This window comes from Staurois parvus, unplaced genomic scaffold, assembly GCF_062004578.1.
Source record: "Staurois parvus isolate SC_StPar_1 unplaced genomic scaffold, SC_StPar_1.0 ptg000059l, whole genome shotgun sequence".
Taxonomy (NCBI): Eukaryota; Metazoa; Chordata; class Amphibia; order Anura; family Ranidae; genus Staurois; species Staurois parvus.
This window is the reverse complement of record NW_028317855.1, coordinates 5,431,792-5,454,351: the sequence shown is the minus strand read 5'-3', so window position 1 is coordinate 5,454,351 and position 22,560 is coordinate 5,431,792. Positions and strand designations below refer to the sequence as shown.

At 40.9% G+C, this 22,560-nt stretch overlaps 1 protein-coding gene across 1 annotated transcript in view; it reads right to left on the bottom strand.

Annotated features, from left to right (window-relative positions):
• The window catches only part of LYST (lysosomal trafficking regulator), a 310,685-nt gene that overhangs the window by 71,590 nt on the left and 216,535 nt on the right, over positions 1 to 22,560 (bottom strand). The window contains exons 32-33 of the mRNA XM_089668582.1: positions 21,242 to 21,318; positions 13,392 to 13,580 (exon numbers count right to left, since the gene is read on the bottom strand). Of these exons, the coding sequence (XP_089524708.1) occupies positions 13,392 to 13,580; positions 21,242 to 21,318 (266 nt within the window). The remainder of the gene's footprint in view (positions 1 to 13,391; positions 13,581 to 21,241; positions 21,319 to 22,560) is intronic.

Here is a 22,560-nt window from a genome sequence, read left to right as displayed (position 1 = left end):
ATTTGTCCTAATAAATAGGGGACTTAAACTTCTAACAGTGTGCTGTTATATTACATATTATGTGTTCCTATTGAGGTGGTTCACACAGATGGCACTCAAAACGCAATGCGTGTGGATCGCATTACAAAAAAGGGTCCTGTGTGAGTTTGTAGTGGTGCATTCCAGATTCGCAATTGATAGAGTGGCATGTGAAGATAAGTCTTTACATAGGACTGCAATTCACAGGAGTTTTTGCACTGTAGCAAGTGGGAGGTGTTTTTTGCATTCAAGTCAGTGGGAGGTGTTTTTGCATTCAAGTAAGTGGGAGGCGGTTTTTGCATTCAAGCCAGTGGGAGGCGGTTTTTGCATTCAAGCCAGTGGGAGGCGGTTTTTGCATTCAAGCCAATGGGAGGCGGTTTTGCATTCAAGTCAATGGGACATGATTTAGCAGTCAAGTCAATGGGACATGATTTAGCAGTCAACTCAGTGGGAGGCAGTTGTGGAGAGTGACAGAGAGCTGACAAATAAGGACCTGTACTGAAATCTTACAGAAACCATGGCAATGGCGATTTCAGTACACACAGGTGAACCCAGGCTAGAGAGGCAGCTTGCCAGCAGCAGGGTTAAATGTAAAAAAAAAAAATAAATAAAAAAAACCTGCCCGGCGCCTGAAAGTGCATGTCTCAGGCGTCAGGCGGTCTAAATCGTGCATCCCTGAGGAGGGCAATATTATTACACAGAACAGGTATGCATAACATGTTTATCTTAAAAATTATGATTTATAAAAGAAATCATGCATTTACACCTGCTTTAATTATAAAAAAAAAAAAAGGTGCTAATGGCTGAAAAAATACAGAATTTTTACTCTCAGGTACTAGAGAGTACTGTCATCTTGTCAATGCAAAGTGTCAGTCAGGAGGTTAATATAGGATATCACTGATGGAATAAAATTAATTTTTTGGTCAGATACGTCCCCATTATACCTGTATTTTATATAGTGTCACCAGGCTGGCCTAGTAGCAGCAGAGCTCCACTATTTTCCATCACACATTGCCAAGTTACTATAAGTTTAAAACCATTTCTCTGTTTCAAGTCAACCCTTAGGCCCCTTTCACACGAGCGGACTGATGGAGTCCACCTGTCCGTTTTTCAGGTAGTTCCATCCTATTTTATTGAAGCAACAAAACACTGGTTCAGTAAAGTGCTTGCAAACCCTTATGTATACCCAGTGAAGTTACTGGCCTCAGTTGATACACAAAAATCAAACAAATCCTCCAACATAAGTTGTACCTGTGTATCTGAAGTCTTCTAGTCTCTACATCTGTTCAAAGTCCAGAATTTTTACAGCTTGTCTGAGTTTTCAATAAACGGGGTGTAGACATGAAATTAAACACTGCAGAGCTCAATGAGGTAAACTCTGAGAGCTGATTGGAGTGAAGGGACACACCCCCTCCCACACAGCATACAGGAACAGAGTTGAGGCTGTCAATCACAGGCTGTGTGCTGGAGGTCACTCCACTGTCATCTTTTTTTCTCTTGGTGTCAGGAAAACTTGGCAGAAGTGATTCATGCAAATAGCAAAGGAATAAAGCAGCAGACAGAAATGACACTTCATGTTCTTAATTAAGACAAGCACACGCTATAGAGGGATAGGTTTTGTTCGTACTTTATCTTCACAAAAGAAAGCACCGCACTCACCAGAAATATATGACCTCTTTTCACAAAGAAGGTCAAATACGCTTGTGATATCTCAAATGGATGTAAGACTCTGATCATACGATAATCCCCCATACATATGGACAATTAGATGTCATCATATGTTGGAAAGAAATCTGTCTTTAAGAGACTTTTTTTTTTATAAATCTCTCTCATAGAGGGAAAGAGATAGGAGGAACCTCTCATAGCGTAGTATTATCCAAATAAAAAGTTGCTTAAAATCACACTTATATTAGTATAGAACAATTGAGCATGTAGTATCTCAAAAATGAAAACCGAAAGTGCTGGTTTACACTCCACCGACTGGACGTGACGTCTTGGAGAAAGCCCGCCCAACGTATTTCGTCGTCAACGTCTAATGTCATCAGGGACATCACAAGCGTATTTTATGTATTTCTGGTGAGTGCGGTGTGCTTTCTTTTGGGAAGACAGGAAGAGCACTGAATGTTTGTTTAATATGAATTGTTTATTTTCAATTGATTTATTTATGTTCTTGCATATAGACTATTTATTTATGTAGCACTAAAGCACTTTTATTTATCATCACATACACATTTTCTAATGTATTGAAGAGAGCGGTCTATATGATAAGTTTATAAAATACTTTCACACTGCCGGGTGGCATCATAACTGGAATTTGCTTACTGGATGCTTTTAGTTCCTCTCTCAGATTTATTTTATAATGTGAGCATTTATACTTTCACATTTAGTACGTCGTTTGCACGTAATAAAACACACATACAGTCTGAAATGTCAGAAAGCAGTTCTGTGGCTGCTTACTAAAGCAACATTTTTACTCCGTTGGTGGCTTGCTTCATTCTGAAGCTCAAATTTAGGGAAAAAAAAAACTACCAGATCAGGCTGTGGAACCAGTAGGTTGTGACTGCAGATTGTGGATACCCTGGTTGGAGCTCCAAAGTATCATCAGTGGGGATGGGGTGGATGCTTCCAGCTGGAACAGCAGCAGCATGCATCCTTTTGACCATCTTTAGGAAAGCAAACAGAATGGCCATTTAGGCAATATAAACACCAATAATAAGTGTAGCCCTGGGTCTGTGGTGCTATTGACCACTGCCATGCAGACCGGGCTGTCACTCTAATGCTACAGCTGCCCACACCCAAGTTGCTCTTCTTTTTTACAGTCACAGTGAGTTGGAAGAGTAAAGAGGAACTTTGGGCCCCAATGTTTAATAGTACACTGACCAGTGGGAGGGGTTTTGAACAACTATAGGACCTTTTAGATTCCAGGACCATCCCTTTAGTTAAGAATGCCCTAGACTCAGGATCAAGAAAAGAAAAAAAAAGACACTTAAAGAGGTCCTCTCATTGTTTGTGGCATTATGCAAAATGGTTATCTACCAATGTTTGCTGCTGTTGCTTTATGGGGAGTATTTCCCAAAATGAAACCTCTTTCTTTATCCTTGGTGTGTCAGAGGGTGTGGAAATTCTTGCCAGATGGGTCATTCGCATCTGGAATCAGGGGGCCCATCTATCAGTACACACTATATACTGTAGGTTCCCTGCTGTATTTCCTACATAGCAACTATGACTGCAGACAGTACACTGGCTATTTGGCCTCTTTGAAGCACTTAACGTGAACTCCTTTTCTGCAAATACCTAGGCAAAGCAGGGTAATAGACAGTGGTGGTATTTGATCGCCTGTGCAGTTTTTATTTTTTGCACTGTAAACAAAAAAAAAAGATAGTCAGTAAAAAAAAATGTAAAAAATCTAATTTCGTCATAAATTTAGGTCAAAATGTTTTCTGCTACATGTCTTTGCTAAAAAAAAGAAACCCCAATACATGTAAATTAATTGTTTTATGTGAAAGTTATAGCGTCTACAAATTGCGGTATATATACTGGATTTTTTTTCCTTTTTAATACTAGTAATGGCGGCGATCAGTGACTTATAGCGGGACTGCTGTGGGCATGCTGACACTGGGGGGGGAACTAACTGCCACTGACATCCCTAGTGACAATACTGTGATCAGTGCTAATAAAAAGCACTGAAACTGGTCAAGAAGGGGTTAACATCTAGGGCAATCAAAGGGTTAACTGTGTGCTGTTTTACATTGTGGCCTGTGTGTGTTTTACTTTGTAAGCACGCTGCTTTGTATTGCTCTGCTATGTAGAGCAATACAAAGCAGTGTGCTGGTGCTGACAAGGGAGAGACCTGTATTGTTTACATACAGATCATTCCCCCGTCAGTGTTCCTCAGCGATCCCTGGGTGTCGGCGGGGAATCTCCAGCCAGGACCCAGTGATCAACAGCTGTAGCTGCCAATGGCGGTGTGCACCCCCTACCCGAAAATAAAAAATCACGTATATATATACGTGATTTTACACAGCCCCACAGCAGTAGTTCTGCTATAGGGCAGTCGGGAAGTGGTTAAATATAAAATTGAAAGCAGGGGCAGACTGACCATTCGGGTACTCGGGCACTGCCCGAGGGCCCAGGGTCAGTAGGGGGCCCTATGAGATTTCCCTGGTACCTTTCATAGGCTTTTTTCGGTGTGGTTTGAGTGTGGGCAAGGACACAGGGGCCCCATGATCCCCAATTGCCCCGGGGCCCCATGGGTTGTCAGTCCGCCCCGATTCAAAGTGTTTTGCTATATCTGGTGGACAAGTGCAAAAATAACTTCCTGTGCTCTCTGCCTGTGCACAAGAAGGGGTTGTGGAGATGAGAAGGGGGTAAGGAGGGGAAGAAGAAAGGTCTGTGTTCTTTGTAATCCATCAGAAATTTAGTAGCCAAGGCTTACACCATGTACATAGGAATTCAGAGCTGTGTTTTCATATCAAAGAAGAATTTAGGAGCACAATACCGGTATATTTCTTTTACATCCACAGTTATTTCTCTTGCAACATGTTTTAGGAATAAAACATGCGAAAATGTGCATGCATTCCAGAGATGCACAAAATATGTTTTAACTTGGGTGCTTCTGCTTTGAATTTGGTGATTCATTTTTCTATAGTGCATACAGCTATAGTGGTCAGTGGGTGCTTATTTTAACCACTTGCCGAGAGGATTTACCCCCTTCCTGATCAGGCCATTTTTTACGTTATGGTGCTGCATTACTTTAACTGACAATTGCACGGTCATGCAACACTGCACCTGAATGAAATTTACATCCTTTTTTCCCACGAATAGAACTTTCTTTCAGTGGTATTTGACCATCTATGCATTTTTTATTTTTTGCGCTATTAAATTTTTTTTTAAAAAAAACCTTTTGAGGAAAAAAAAAATATATTTTTTAGTTTTTGCTATTAAACATGTCCAGTAAAAAATCAAATTTCGTCATAAATTTAGGCCAAAATGTATTCTGCTTCATGTCTTTGCTAAAAAAAAAATCTCAATACGTGTAAAATAATTGGTTTACGTGAAAGTTAACATTAGGAATAGAGATGAGCGAATCGAACCAGGCGAAGTGGAATTCGTTTCGAATTTCAGGAAAAATTCGATTCGCGTCGAATCCGAATATTTGCATAATTCGGGTGCGCGAATCGGATTTTTCCCGATCAGCCGGCAAAAGTGTCCCTGCAGAGAGCTCCGCTATTTCTGACAGTTCTCTGACAGTTCCTTCACATGTACAGCGGTTGAAACATTGTATCTATTTGTTTCCATTTAGGATACAGATGTTTTTATTCGGAAATAAATAGATACAATGTTTCAACCGCTGTACATGTGAAGGAACTGTCAGAGAACTGTCAGAAATAGCGGAGCTCTCTGCAGATACACTTTTTGCTGTACTGGAATACTTCTTCTTTTCATTCTTCTTTTCATTCTTCTCATTCTTCTTCTCATTCTTCTTTTCATTCTTCTTTTCATTCTTCTTCATGAAAAGAAGAATGAGAAGAAGAATGAGAAGAAGAATGAAAAGAAGAATGAAAAGAAGAATGAGAAGAATGAAAAGAAGAAGAAGAATGAAAAGAAGAATGAGAAGAAGAATGAGAAGAATGAAAAGAAGAATGAGAAGAATGAAAAGAAGAATGAGAAGAATGAAAAGAAGAAGAAGAAGAAGAATGAAAAGAAGAAGAATGAAAAGAATGAAAAGAAGAAGAAGAATCTTCTCATTCTTCTTCTCATTCTTCTTTTCATTCTTCTTCTTTTCATTCTTCTTCTTCTTTTCATTCTTCTTCTTCTTCTTTTCATTCTTCTTCTTTTCATTCTTTTCATTCTTCTTTTCTTCTTCATGAAAAGAAGAAGAAGAATGAAAAGAAGAATGAGAAGAAGAATGAAAAGAAGAATGAAAAGAAGAATGAGAAGAATGAAAAGAAGAATGAAAAGAAGAAGAATGAAAAGAAGAAGAAGAAGAAGAATGAAAAGAAGAAGAATGAAAAGATGAAAAGAAGAAGAAGAAAAAGAAGAATCTTTTCATTCTTCTCATTCTTCTTTTCATTCTTCTTCTTCTTTTCATTCTTCTTTTCATTCTTCTTGAAAAGAAGAATGAGAAGAATGAAAAGAATGAAAAGAAGAAGAAGAATGAGAAGAAGAATGAAAAGAAGAATGAAAAGAAGAACGAGAAGAATGAAAAGAAGAATGAAAAGAAGAATGAAAAGAAGAAGAAGAATGAAAAGAAGAATGAGAAGAAGAATGAGAAGAAGAATGAGAAGAATGAAAAGAAGAATGAGAAGAATGAAAAGAAGAATGAGAAGAATGAAAAGAAGAACGAAAAGAAGAATGAGAAGAATGAAAAGAAGAATGAAAAGAAGAAGAAGAATGAAAAGAAGAAGAAGAATGAAAAGAAGAAGAAGAATGAAAAGAAGAAGAAGAATGAAAAGAAGAAGAATGAAAAGAAGAAGAATGAAAAGAAGAATGAAAAGAAGAATGAGAAGAAGAATGAGAAGAAGAATGAGAAGAATGAAAAGAAGAAGAATGAAAAGAAGAAGATGAAAAGAAGAAGAAGAATGAAAAGAAGAAGATGAAAAGAAGAAGAATGAAAAGAAGAAGAAGAATGAAAAGAAGAAGAAGAATGAAAAGAAGAAGAAGAATCTTTTCATTCTTCTCATTCTTCTTTTCATTCTTCTTCTTCTTCTTTTCATTCTTCTTCTTCTTCTTTTCATTCTTCTTCTTTTCATCCTTCTTTTCATCCTACTTCTTCTTCTTCTTCATCCTCATCCTCTTCTTCTGAGGAGCTCTGCAGATACACTTTTTGCCGGCTTGGAATTCTTCTTATTTTCATCCTACTTCTTCTTCTTCATCCTCATCCTCTTCTTCTTCTGAGGATGAAGAAGAAGCAGAAGTAGGATGAAAATAAGAAGAATTCCAAGCCGGCAAAAAGTGTATCTGCAGAGCTCCTCTAAGTGTATCTGCAGAATAGAGGAGCTCTGCAGATACACTTTTTGCCGGCTTGGAATTCTTCTTATTTTCATCCTACTTCTTCTTCTTCATCCTCATCCTCTTCTTCTTCTGAGGATGAAGAAGAAGAAGAAGAAGAAGTAGGATGAAAATAAGAAGAATTCCAAGCCGGCAAAAAGTGTATCTGCAGAGCTCCGCTAAGTGTATCTGCAGAGCTCAGCGGTTGAAACATTGTATCTATTTGTTTCCATTTATGGAAACAAATAGATACAATGTTTCAACCGCTGTATGGAGTGAATGTCAGAGAACTGTCAGAAATAGCCTATTTCTGACAGTTCTCTGACATTCAATACTCCATACAGCGGTTGAGGAGTGAATGTCAGAAAACTGTCAGAAATAGCGGAGCTCTGCAGATACACTTTTTGCCGGCTTGGAATTCTTCTTATTTTCATCCTACTTCTTCTTCTTCTTCATCCTCATCCTCTTCTTCTGAGGATGAGGATGAAGAAGAAGTAGGATGAAAATAAGAAGAATTCCAAGCCGGCAAAAAGTGTATCTGCAGAGCTCCGCTAAGTGTATCTGCAGAGTTCAGCGGTTGAAATATTGTATCTATTGGTTTCCATTTATGGAAACCAATAGATACAATGTTTCAACCGCTGTATGGAGTGAATGTCAGAGAACTGTCAGAAATAGCGGAGCTCTGCAGATACACTTTTTGCCGGCTTGGAATTCTTCTTATTTTCATCCTACTTCTTCTTCTTCTTCATCCTCATCCTCTTCTTCTTCTGAGGATGAAGAAGAAGAAGAAGAAGAAGTAGGATGAAAATAAGAAGAATTCCAAGCCGGCAAAAAGTGTATCTGCAGAGCTCCTCTAAGTGTATCTGCAGAATAGAGGAGCTCTGCAGATACACTTTTTGCCGGCTTGGAATTCTTCTTATTTTCATCCTACTTCTTCTTCTTCTTCCTCTTCATCCTCATCCTCTTCTTCTGAGGATGAGGATGAAGAAGAAGAAGAAGTAGGATGAAAATAAGAAGAATTCCAAGCCGGCAAAAAGTGTATCTGCAGAGCTCCGCTAAGTGTATCTGCAGAGCTCCGCTAAGTGTATCTGCAGAGCTCCGCTAAGTGTATCTGCAGAGCTCCGCTAAGTGTATCTGCAGAGCTCCGCTAAGTGTATCTGCAGAGCTCCGCTAAGTGTATCTGCAGAGCTCCGCTAAGAAATAGCGGAGCTCTGCAGATACACTTTTTGCCGGCTTGGAATTCTCCTTCTCATCCTTCTTCTTCTCATCCTTCTCCTTCTTCTCATCCTTCTTCTTCTCATCCTTCTCCTTCTCATCCTTCTCCTTCTCATCCTTCTCCTTCTCATCCTTCTTCTCCTTCTCATCCTTCTTCTTCTTCTCATCCTTCTTCTTCTTCTCATCCTTCTTCTTCTTCTCATCCTTCTCTTTCTTCTCATCCTTCTTCTTCTTCTCATCCTTCTCCTTCTCATCCTTCTTCTTCTCATCCTTCTCCTTCTTCTTCTTCTCATCCTCCTTCTTCTTCTCATCCTTCTCCTTCTTCTCATCCTTCTCCTTCTTCTCATCCTTCTTCTCATCCTTCTCCTTCTCATCCTTCTCCTTCTTCTCATCCTTCTCCTTCTTCTCATCCTTCTCCTTCTTCTCATCCTTCTTCTTCTCATCCTTCTCCTTCTTCTCATCCTTCTCCTTCTTCTCATCCTTCTCCTTCTTCTCATCCTTCTCCTTCTTCTCATCCTTCTCCTTCTTCTCATCCTTCTCCTTCTCCTTCTTCTCATCCTTCTCCTTCTTCTCATCCTTCTCCTTCTCCTTCCTCATCTCCAAGGGCATTTAAATTAAAAGGTACAGTGTTCTGCACTAATTTAAAGGCTCTCTGAAGCCTAGAAACCCTTTTTATAAGTTAAATTCGTAGCGAATAAATTCGCATCGAATCGAATTTCTTCCTCAAATTCGGCGAATCAGCCGAATCGAATTTTTGAATAATTCGCTCATCTCTAATTAGGATCTACACAATTAGTAGAACCAACTTGTTATTTTACTGGTCATGCACTTTCAGGAAATGTATGTTTGGGAGGGGACGGGGTCTTTTAAAAACTCTGAAAGTTGTAAATAAAAAATAAAAAAGTGAAATATTGCAAAAATGGTCTGGCCACCTGAGGTTTAAAGTGGGGCATAGGACCTGGCAGCAAAAGGGTAAAAACGGACCAGATATGGAGAATATTTGAGCACTAAATCTAGCGAGCATTTTTTTCCTGAAGGTGGATCAAATGTGGTATGTATCACTTGCAGAGAATAGTTTTGATTTAATATTTAAAGACTTTTTGGAAATAAGGAATTTCAAGTGTATGACCATTAACTCTTTACAGTCTCCACAGTAGATGATTTTGTCCTAAACGGTCTAATCTGCAAAGTAAATGTTAACTCCTCAGAGATCAGAATCCAGAGTATCAGTTAACCCAGGGCTTGAAATTTCCACTCGCCTGCTCGCCAATGGCGAGTGCAAATTATGGTGGGGTCGAGTGTGTCCCCCAGGACCGAGTTGCTGAGCAGGCTTGGAGCTCAGGCCGGATCTGTCACTGATAGTGGGAGCTGTCAGACTGCTCAATAGCTGAGCGCAGTGAAAGCAAAGCAAGGAGTGTGTTCTGTGTTCTCTGCCTCCCCCTAGAGTGCAGTACCCAGATCTGTGAGTGAACAACGAAGTACTGCAACTTTTTGAGGTGTGTGTTTGTGTGTGTCTGTGTATGCATGTACAATTGTACATGTATCTGTGTGTATCTGTACGTGTCTGCATGTATGTACATGTATGTGTGTGTACACGTGTGTGCGCGCGCATGTACGTACATGTGTCTGTGTATGTACGTACTTATGTACGTGCATGTGTGTGTGCGTGTGTATTTCTGTGTATGTACATGTATCGGTGTGTATGTGTGTCTGTACGTGCCTGTGTGTGTATACATGTGTCTGTATGTGTGTGCGCGTACATGTCTGTGTGTGTGGGTACAAGTGTCACTGTTTGTGAGTGTTTGTTGGTGGCGAGTAACTCTAAGGCCTGGCTAGTAGCTCAGGACTTGAAATTTTAAGCCCTGGGTTAACCCCTTAGAGACCAAAATCTACACTATAAGAGCATGAACATCTTAGTGATTAGGTTCCAAAATATGTGGAATAGACAAGTTCATGACTCTGTTTGTGTCTGCAATGAGGAAGGAGCGTCCATACGGCACACTTTTTCCCTCAGTTCACTCACTCCTGCCCTCCCCGACACATTGCGTCTGTCACACTGACAAGAGCATGGATGAAGAGTTTTATATTGGGGTGGGTGGAACCTAATGGGGGAATTGGGAGACTACTTCGCCATCAGGTCTGTTTACTTTTGAATAACTGCACATGGCAGTGGGCGGATCCACAGCTGCTATTCCGTCCAATAGCAGCTTTCAAATCTGGCCACTGTTGACAATCAAAAGTAAAGTAGACCTGAAGGGGAACAATGTCCTAGGTCCACATCAGGCTACGTCCATCCAGGAAAAAGTCATTTCCCAAATATAGGCATATAACATTTTGTAACATGTACACAGAATTGGGGGAACTCACAAAGTGCATCATAGACCTACATGAAAATTGTTTCCAAATCTGCTGGCTATAAGGGCTGAAAGTGAACTGACAGCAGTATTAAACCCAAAACCAAAAATTTGATATATTACAGCTTACCAGTCAACAGATGTGGTGGCTGCATTAGTTTTACTTTTTATTTTTTTTCCTTTTTTGATTGATTGCCTTGAGTACATTCAGTCTGCCCATACATGGTTCGAATCTCGGCTGGGACCTACTGAACCGACCAAGATTCAAATGGTCTATGGCTGGCTTTAGATGTACAGTCATGGCCAAAAATATTGGCACCACTGCATTTCTGTCAGATAATGCACCACTTTGCCCAGAAAATTGTTGCAATTACATATGTTTAGGCATTCTCATGTTTAATTCTTTTGTTTGTATTGCTATGACACAAAAAGTGGAGAATCAAAAACACAAATCTGACACATTCCACACAAAACCCCAAAAATGGACTGGAAAAACTTACTGGCACCCTCAATTCAATATTTGGAATCATACCCCTTGGAAAAAATAACTAAGATCAATCGCTTCCTTTGAGTTTCTTACACCTCTCTTCTGGAATTTTGGACCGCTCTTCTTTCCCCAACTGTTCCAGGTCTCTCAGATTGGAAGGGTTCCTTTTCCAAACTGCTGTTTTGAGATCTCTCTGCCATTAGTGGATGGACATTCATTTCTACATTAACCCTGGATGGACTTCATCAGTTTTATTCAGTTATGTTAATAGTTACCTCTGGATGGACTTCATCTGTTACATTAAGTAAATGCTGTCAATTATCCTTGGATAGACTCCACCAATGTAACTGAACCATTCACCTTGGGTGGTGTATTTTAAAAGTGATTACTTGTGCCTTCACTATTGTTTGGATATAAATAAATAAAAGCTGCTCGTTGTCACCCCTATCAGTGTTAAATTGTTTGTCTCAACCCTCTAACTGCTACATCTGCAGGACAGCTAGTTCTGGTGAAAAACAGGCTGCCAGGCTAGATCACCAGGTAAAAATAAAAGAGAGAAAGTCTAAAAAAGAAAACTAATATAGTCGTCCAATCTAAGAATTGGTAAGCTGCAATACAATAAATAATTGCTTTTGGGTATAATACCCCTTAAATCTGCAAGAATTAAGCTCCTGAATAGTTTAGGCAAGAGTTTAGCACCCTTTAGATATTTTAAATCTGAACCCCTGGAAAAGGCAAACCCCATGGGGGGGGGGGAAGAGAGAGAGAGAGCAAAGTAAGATGCTTTTTGCTGGGTGACAGGTACTGCAGCTTGATCTTAAGTGGCCTACAAAACACTGGACAGTGCATCTGGAGGTAGAAATGTACCCAGTAGTGATAGTGGAGTCCAGGCTGCAGAATATTTGAGCATGCAGGGAGCTTTGGGAAGTCAACTGACTTGGTTTCTTGTCAACACAACACTCCAGAAAATGTTGGTTTCTGACAAATTTTAAAGGTCAATGTATTTTCCTCACAGTGGCATTCAATATTGACAGCAGGAAAGAAATAGATATTCGCCTTCTTTGCAGGTCCAGCTTTATTTTAAATTACAGATTTACTTTAACCACTTGAGCTCCTGAGGATTTACCCCCCTTCCTGACCAGGTCTCTTTTTGCTACTCGGCGCTGCACTAATTCAACTGATAATTGCGCGGTCATGCAATGCTGTACCCAAACGAAATTTACGTCCTTTTTTTCACACAAATAGAGCTTTCTTTTGGTGTAATTTGATCACCTGTGCGCTTTTTATTTTTCACGCTATAAACAAAAAAAGGCCAAAAATTTTGAAGAAAAACTATATTTTTTATTTTCAGCTATAAAAAATACATAGTAAACTCAAAGTTGGTTATAAATTTAGGCCAAAATGTATTCTGCTACATGTTTTTGGTAAAAAAAAATCCCAATAAGTGTATATTGATTGCTTTGTGTGGAAGTTATAGCGTCTACAAACTATGGTATAAATACTGCAATTTACGCCATTTTTCTGCTATACAGTGCTGCGCTAGTTTAACGGACAATTGCGCGGTCATGCAATATGGTACATAAATGAAATTTACATCCTTTTTTTCCCCACAAATTGAGCTTTCTTTCGGTGGTATTTGATCGCCTGTGCGGTTTTTATTTTTTGCGCTATAAAAAAAAAAGGCTGACAATTTTGAGGAAAAAAAAAACAATATTTTGGACTTTTTGCTATAAAACATGTCCAGTAAAAAAAAAAAATGCAAAAATCAAATTTAGTCATAAATTTCTGCCAAAATGCATTCTGCGACATGTCTTTGCTAAAAAAAAAAAAAATACGTGTAAATTAATTGGTTTACGTGAAAGTTATAGCGTTTACAAATGGCGGGAAAGATACTGGGATTTTTAGGGGTATTTTTATACTAATAATGGCGGTGATCAGCTGTGCTCTGTCACTGTTTGCCGCCGAGCTAAGGAGCGGCTGTGACCCGGCGACTGACATCTGCGGCGGTGATCCGTGGGACAAATAGGGCGGCGGCACGCCCCCTATTTGTTTACAAAACACACGTTTTAAAACGTGGTTTTACCTGTGAGTGCCGCCCTGCCGCCGTATATGTACAGTGGCTGGGCGGCATGCGGTTAAATATATGTTGAAAGTATGCTGACCACACTGTACAAGTAGTTTATATGCTGCAGGCAAATGTGAGGTAACATTCTATAGTTTATCTTACTCCTCAATTTCTAATACTTATATGCACGAGTATTTATGACCTCTAAACTTAGAAGAAAAAAAGCACCTTGGTGTTTAATTGCGAGTGATTAAGTACTAACCTGTCATGAGTTAGCTGCTGAACAAGTTCCTGCCAATGTCTGCTTGCACTTAAATCCATTTTGTACATATTGCGAATATGCTGTATAACATTCTTTCGCTCCATTCCTTGTGACAAAGACACGTTTTGTGTTACATCACCAGCAATTTTGGAAATCTCCTTCAGTTTTGTTTCCAAGCGCTGAAAAAGCCTGTCATACAAAGATAATGGAGGTCTTCAAAATGATTATTCAATCAGAACTCCAGAACCAAAGAATGTGATGCCTTATAAAAAACAAAACACACACAGAATACACTGCCTTAAAAAAACTGCACATCTAAATTTACAATCTAAACAAGAAAATATTATCTGAAGCTAATGTCAATACAATAATCATAAAGATAATTTGCATATTTAATCTCAAAATAGTTATAATTCACAATAACACCCCAGTCACATCGGGTGCGAATTGGCATGCGATTTGCATGCCATGCAACTTGCAAATCGTATGCCAAGTCATACCACATTGTCCGCTATTAGAGCTGTCATATCGGTGTGGTTCCGACTTGGTTGGAGTGGCACCGATTTCTAAAGTAGCGCATGCACTACTTTGGTGCGATTTGCATAGACATCTGTGTCAAATGTCTTGAAAATCGCACCTTAAATCGGCAAGTCACCCGACTTTGAAATCGTGCGACTTCACTGTAGGTCGCACAATTTCAAAATCGGCTTTGATGTGACCGGGGTGTTAGTGGAGATTCTGCCTACTCAGTGCAAATATTTTAATTTAGGTACTCCATGAAAAAAAAGATTTTCCTGCTACATGCCAAGGATGTTTTGTCTGATGCAAATTCACATGATTCTTGGAAGGTCCACAAAAGAGGAAGAAGGCCAAAATAACAATTAAAACTAATTTTTGCTGACCCTAGCCTTTGACCGGACACTAACCCATAAAAAAATAACTAGATTTAAGACTTAAACAGAAGCCTTAACCTAAACCTAATCCCTAACACTAACTGTGAAGCTAAGATGAACAGGTTACTATCACAGTAATATATACTATATCATGACACAGATGAATTACCCACAGCCATGCTACTAAAAAAAATAATGAAATTGCTTCTGGGCCTTTTGGCAAAGATCTTGTATTATTACAAGTTATGAAGGCACCAGTCTCGCTCAGTCTTGGGTGTTTCCTTCGGGTGCACCCCATGCTGCTATTGGGCGGGGCGGTTCACAAAAGCGATCCCCCTACCCAGCCATTTCTTTGAGTGTGCCGCGGTGCTTTTTGGCGATGGAATGGTGGTGCATGCTCCTGAAGCTCCAAACACACTTAGGCTGTGTGGCTGAGCCTAAGCATGGCGAGTTGGGCCTATATAAAATCCAGAAGGGCATTACTGAGTACCTGTTAGGCATGACATTTTTTGTGTTCAATGCTTCCTTAGCTCTGGATATGATGTGAACTTCTGGCACAAGGAGAATGTTCAGACTGTAAAGATGCGGAAACATGAGAAGGAGGGTGATCACCTGTTGGAGGGAACTGAATTTTTATGCAGCGAATTCAAGCAGCGTATATACATTACCGTTCATATGTACCACCCCTTTGTTGAGGATGAGGAAATCCAGGCTTTCCTACTGAGGTATTGTGACTGTGTTAACCGGCACAAAGCTCACAAATGTGTTGGACACCTTTAATAGCCATAGGGAGTTTTGGGTGCAAATGTACAGCCAAGGGCAGCACAGCTTGGGGTAGCATTGGCAACTATCATAAAGTGTTAATCATGGATTAAGTATTGCACTTCGGCTCTGCACTTCAGCGAATGCACAAAGCGAGAAACAACAGCAGACAACTTCAAATACTAATCAGACTACAGGTGACCTGTTTCACCATCCATCTCTTTCAGCTATTACCCAGTCATCTTCTTCAGTTCACCATTCTGTAACATGCACTCCTTACTCCTCCTTCTCACAGTTGTGTCCTCTTCTTCCTAGAACCAACCTCCCTTTTTCCTGTGCCCTCTGGAATGCCTGCTCTGTCTGTAACAAACTCACCTCTGTCCATGACCTTTTTATCACAAACTCCTTTTACTTGCTTGCAATTACAGAAACCTGGCTTCATGCATCTGACTGCCTCTCCTATGGTGGTCTCCTCTGGACTCACTCTCCCAGGCCTAGTGGACAGAAAGGAGGTGGAGTAGGAATCCTCCTATCCCCTCAAAGCACTTTTCAGGTCCTCCATTCACCTTCCTCTCCTCATTTGAAGTTCACTGTATTCGTCTGTTCTCTCCAGTTTCGTTAAGAATTGCTGTGATCTATCGTCCTCCTGGACCGGTATTAAGTTTCCTTGATGACTTCTCTGTCTGGCTGCCTTACTTTCTTTCTTCCGAAATTCCCACTATCATTCTTGGTGACTTCAACATCCCCGTTAATCTTAACACTCCTGCTACTTCTAAACTTCTGAGCCTAGCCACTTCTTTTGCCCTAAAACAATGGACACATGCTTCTACTCACTCGAATGGTAACTGCCTCAACCTTGTATTCTCCTACCTATGCACCTCACCAACTTTCCTCTTCCTCTCTCTGATCGCTCCCTTATTAGCTCCACTCTCTCCTTGGCTTCCTCCTCCTTGCCATCCAATTACCAAACAGTTACCCGTAGAAACCTTCATTATGTTAACCCCTCTTCTTTTTTCAGTAACAGATTGTCTCCATGACAAAATCTCAGCCCTGTCCTGCCCCAACCTTGCAACTTCTGTCAATAGTTCACTGTCATCCACCCTGGACACAATAGCCCCCCCCTCACTACACACAGAATTAGGCCCCGACTGCTACAGCCCTGGCAAACAGACAATACCAGGTGCCTCAAAACAACTCTCCACAGAAACTGCTCTCCTAAAACTCACAAACGACTTACTAACCGCTAAAACCAATGGCCACTATTCCGTACTCTTGCTCTTGGATCTCTCTGCTACCTTTGACACAGTTGACCACCCCCTCCTCCTCAAAAAAAACTCTATTTACTTGGTCTCTGTGACTATACTCTCCCTTGGTTTGAATCTTACCTATCTCACCGCACCTTCAGCGTTACTTACAACTCTACGTCCTCCTCTCCTACTCCTCTGTCGGGGTCCCCCAAGTTTCTGTCCTTGGACCCCTCCTATTCTCGATCTAAACTTCTTCCTTGGGTCAGCTGATAGATTTGTGTGTCATCAGCATTGAATTGGTATTGGAAACCATGGAAAGCTATCTCTCTACTCCTCAGCTTACCCCATCAGTTTCCACACGTATCACTGATTTACTAACAGACATATCAGACTGGATGTCACTCTACTTCCTAAAAATCAATCTATCCAAAACTGAGCTCATGATATTTCCTCCCCCATGTGCCTCTTCCCCTGATTTCTGAGTCAGGATCAATAGCACGACTATCAACCCATCCCTGCATGTCAAGGTGCTAGGTCTAACCCTGGATTATGAACTATCCTTTCAGGCCCACATCCAATCCCTGTCAAAATCATGCCGCCTCAACCTCCGCAACATCTCCAGAATACGCCCCTTTTTAACCAATGATACCACAAAGTTTCTAATTCACTCCCTGGTAATCTCTCGACTCGACTACTGCAACTCCCTCCTCATTGGCTTACCTTTACATAGGCTATCCCCCCTCCAGTCCTTCATGAATACTGCTGCCAGGCTCATCCACCTTACCAACTGTTCAGTGTCTGCTACCCCTCTCTGCCAATCCCTCCACTGGCTTCCACTCGCTCAACAAATAAAATTCAAAATACTAACAACTTACAAAGCCATCCACAACTCTGCCCCCATCTACATCACCAACCTGGTCTCAAAATATCAACTGAGCTTCTCTCATCCTATGGAATTCTCTACCCCAATCTGTCTGGCTGTCTCCTAATCTATCCACCTTTAGACGATCCCTGAAAACCTCTTTAAAGAAGTCTATCCTGCTGCTACCTAGTACACCGCCATTTATTTCCTCCATCAGATCATCTCCCCCCCACAGCTATTACCTTTTGTATCACTCAACCCTTCCTCCTAGATTGTAAGCTCTAAAGAGCATGGCCCTCTGTTTCCTTTTTGTACCAAATTGTATTGTAACTGAAATGTCTACCTTAATTTTGTAAAGCGCTGTGCAAACTGTTGGCGCTATATAAATCCTGTACAATAATAATAAAAAATTAAGCCTGACTGGCATGGAGTGAGTGAGTGAGTGTGTGTGTGCGTGTGTTCACCCCTCCTGACATTTTCTATCTGAAGAAACCAGGGCTACCTTTGGTATCCTGGTCAGCCTTTGTTTTGTTTGTCCTCTTTCCTTTGGTCGCATCAAGGAGGATTGTACCAATGGGCAGGTATGTCGGAATTTCTACCAAGCAGGGCATGTCATGGCCGAGTGTCCTGTGGGCAGGAAATGCCACATCGGTGGCAGCGAAAGGCACCTGGGCAAGGGGGTGACCTGAAATTCCCCAAGGGGCAGAGGCTGTAGATGTGAGAAAGGAAGGTGGTTCAACTCCTTTGATGATGTGGTGAAGGGCATGAAACCCACTGAGAATACTCAGGTACCTGTTGCAGAAAAGGACCTCCATGTACCCTCTCCGGATCCTCCCAATGATGTGGCCAGGGAGGAGGGGGCTATTTCTCTTACACAGCATTGTGCCCCTAAAAAACTGGTCGCGGAGGGAGAGGAGGAGGTTGGCATGGATGAGGATGAAAAGGTGGTAAGTCCACAGAGTGAGGAAGAGGAGATGGACCAGTCTGTCTTTAAACAGGAAGTTTGGAGTCCCAAGTCCCTGTCCTCCTCCGGCCAGATTGAAGAATGCCCAGGGCAAGGTGGAAAATTTTCAGAAGTGGTAGGATTCAAGCTGTTATACAAGCTGTCCAATCACTACTTTACATTGTAGCAAAGTGTAATTTCTTCAGTGTAGTCACATGAAAAGATATAAAATAGTTACAAAAATGTGAGGGGTGTACTCACTGCTGTGTGCGTTTCACTGATCCCATCCAGCACTGCCACAGAGCTCATTCACCTCAAGCACTGCCACTGATACCATCTTCCCCAAGCACTGCTACTGATCCCATCCCTCCACCAGCACTGCCACTCATCCCATTTCCCACCAGCACTGCCACTCATCCCATCCTTCCCCTCCCGCAGGACTGCCACTCGTCCCATCCCCCCAAGCACGGCCACTGAAGCCATCTACCCCACTCCCCAAGCACTGCCACTGATCCCATTGCTCCCCCCCCAGTACTACCACTTATCCCATTTACCCCCCCCCCCAGCATCATTGCCACTGGTCACAATCTACCCCCCCACCCACCAATGGGTGAGTGGTAACGATGTGCAGTAACCTCTAGCACACAATCAATAAATTATGTGTTGTAAGCTCTAGCAACAAATCATTGAGTGGAAATGATATGCTGTAACCTCTGGCAACCAATCGCAATTGCTGCCTGATCTGCAGCAGTAAACTGATTTTGAGTCTAGCTGCTAGTCTAGCTATAGCTGCAAAAATGCATGAGGGAACGGGAGGTTGAGAGAATGGGGGGTTGAGGGAACAGGGGGTTTAGGCCCAAGAAAATGTTTACCCAAGGTCCAACAATCAATAAATACGGCCCTGGGTGTGATAGTAAAAAAAAGTGATGAGTATATTGGAGGGAAGGGAAGGGTTGGACGTGGTGGGAGGTTAGAATGAGTCACAAAGTAAAAAAAGCATGGGGGAGTGCATTTAATAAATGGATGTGGCTTGGATGGCAGTGCATAAATGCGTACCAACGATAGAGTTTCAAAGAAGGAGGAGTCTGGTTGATAGTGAAGTATGTCCGAGGGAAGGGTGTAGAAGAGTGGAGAATGTGGATCATTTGTTTTGGGGGTGTGGTTATGCAAATAAAGTATGGTAGAGCTTGGCTAAAATGATTAAAGATTACACTGGGGTAGAGAGAATGACTTTTGAGGTGATGTTTGGATTGTGTAATATTTGTAAGGGTGAGTGGAGGGTGTTATGGATAATGGTGAATTGTGTAAAAGAAAGTTTGTGGGATGCAAGAAATATTCTTCAGGAAAGAAGAGATGACAGTAAAGGATTGTGTGGCCATGATCGGTGGGAGGCTCTATGCATATGGAGATATAAAGAAAATAGGTTATGAAAATGCCAACAAAATATGGAAATTTGATGTGTGTAAATAGAGTGCTTTAATGTTGTGTCTGGAGGGTGGGATCTTTTGGGCTCTATTGTTGTAATGTGGAGGGTGGTGGGAGGGAATGTTTTTGAATAATTATGTATACAGGGAGGTGGGAAGGTGAGTGTGGTACGTTTTGCCTTTTCAGGAAGGATGTATGAAACAATGGGTGGAGGGAGGGATTTGTTTCTGGGAGGTGTGGGGGGGGGTTATGTATATATGAGGGTTTTGGGTGTTGTGTGATACTAATGGTTTTTGATTTTCTTTTATAGGGGAAGTACAGTATAGCGGTATAGAGAAAGAGTTGTGTTATGTTTGATATTAGGAAAAGGGGTTGAGGGAAAGAAGTGGTGGAGGGGTACAGTGTGCTGTGTAATTTTATGTAGTTTTCTATTGACTTATTAAAAATTGTGGTCTATATATTTTGTAATTTTTAAGATATTGTAAATAAAAGGCTTAAAAAATAATAGTATAACAAAACATCAGAAGCTTTGTACCTATTTACAGTGCACCAAAGCAGGGCTGAAAAACCTGCGCCATCATCTCCATGCCAAAATCAAATAATCTGATACTAGAGGTCTACTGTGTACCTAATGAATAAATAACACTTTTTAAATTTGTCATACAGCTATGTGTTATTCTGCTATATAACACATCTACAGTATTTATTTATTTCAGGTACTTATATAGCGCCGTCAATTTATGCAGCGCTTTACATATATATTGTACATTCACATCAGTCCCTAACCCTCAAGGGGCATACAATCTAAGGTCCCTAACTCACATTCATACATACACATACTAGGGCCAATTTAGACAGGATACAATTCACCTACCAGCATGTCTTTGGAGTGTGGGAGGAAACCGGAGTACCTGGAGGAAACCCACGCAGGCACAGGGAGAACAAGCAAACTCCAGGCAGGTGGTGCCGTGGTTGGGATTCGAACCAATGACCCTAGTACTGCCAGGCGGAAGTGCTAACCATTTAGCCACTGTGCTGCCCTACACTATGTTATATATAGTCTATTAGTACTTTTGCTTTAAATAACTTCAATAATAACAATGGCCATTATATAGCTTCAAACTAAAATGCTATGATATCCAAATTGTTCTCTAGTTACAATAATAGAATTTAGGACACATGCTGTACTTCTGTTATCTTTGTGGCTGGTAGATTTTTGAATGCAAAACATCATCATGATCACCTTTCATTTCAATCATCATGTTCCTAAAGCACTTTCCAAACTGTTTTCTTATTGTAAGATCCTAATCACAAGCAGTAGAAAAGTCCAATTTCTTGAAGATTTACAGGACATGGTTGTGAGTCTAGAAGGCAGGGGGGCACAACTGAAATATTAGACAGGTGTGTTGAATGTGTACTTGCCTACCCTATATATAGTAGGGTAGGATGTAAAGCATTATAGCAGCAGCTCTTTAACTCCATGCCAAACCTACATTCCAGCTGCTGTGCAGGTTGCAGGGTAGCTTTACCAGTGTGACTTGGAACATTTGCCACTGCTGAAGAGATCACCGATTTGTTGATACACGAGACCCTGAGAGGATATGCATGTACATACATAAATGCACACTGTACATACATATTGAATTGGTGCTAGCTCCTACATTTTTTGGGGAAAAGAAAATCACTCTAAAAATATATATTGCTATATTGTATCTTACTTTTGCTGATTATTCAAAATAGTTTTTTTCCAAGCTGATTTATTTGCTCTCTCTTCATTTTCATATTTTTCTTGCTCCTGAAAACAAGGCACAAGAAAAAACACTTGTCATAGAGATTAGCTAAATAGAAAGACACATTGGTATCAGAAACTCAATTTATGCTTTGTGCATTTGGTTTCCTTTTGCAACTTCAGTTTTGCAGCTTTAGCTTTTAACCACACTAATCTGACACCCATAATTTTGTTTCCCAGTATCAAACAACCAAATAATGAAACATGTAATCATTTCTGCTGCACTTCTTTGCTTGAATCACAGCAAGCTTTGTTGACACCAGAGAAGGTAAATTAGACACAGATGTGACACTCTAGATGATATATTTCACCCACAGTATGGTTTTTAGTTATCAGTCCTTTCAGGCTAGAAGCTAGGCTGTTAGGTTCTTCTACTGGGAGAAAGGACTACCCCATCTCCAGAGCAGGATTCTAGGCCAAGGATAAACTGTTTATCGGTGTCAGGGGAGAGAGTTTGTCTGCAGATTGAACTATTGTCCCACAAAGACAGAATGTTTTTAAGCTTTTAATGGGGAAGAAAAACTCTGGCTTAAGTTGTAACCAGGATGAGACCCAAATATCCCAATTGACGTGTTGGTTCCAGATTTCGGAGGGCTCAGGATGCAACTGAACTTTTTTTTTCAAGGTCTCAACTGTCTGTATCACCGTGTTAGGTAGAGTCTCTGCCGACTGTTCCCTCAATAGGAAATGTCCACAACAGGAAGACCCTCAAAGCGCAGCAAGCCTTGCCCAAGTGCCAGTACCTTAGTAAATACTCAGGGTGCAGAGGACAGACCAAATGGAAGCGCTACAAACTGGTTATGTTGTGTGCCCACAGCAAAATGTTGGTGTTCTGGAAAAACAGGGACATGTGGGTAAGCATACTTGATGTCCATGGCAACAAGAAAGAAAAATAAGACAGATCTGGTATATTCGATGCACCATTTTGGGATTTGAGTGAAGATATTTTTTAGCCTTCAGATCCAAGATGGGTCGAATGCCACCCTTTGGTTTGGGTGAAAAGATTTGAGTAAAAACACAAACATTTCCACAGTTGTAACTATGGCAATAACTTCTTGGTTCAAAAGGTATGTCAGAGCAGCATGGAGGGTTACTAGCCTGTGCAAAGACACAGTCAGGGTGCAAGACATGAAGCAGAGAGGAGGTAGAGAGTGAAGCTTAGCATATAGCCCCTGGACACCATATCTTTCACCCATGCATCTGGGATGTTTTCTGACCAGAGGTCTGCAAAGGCCAACAGATGTTCCC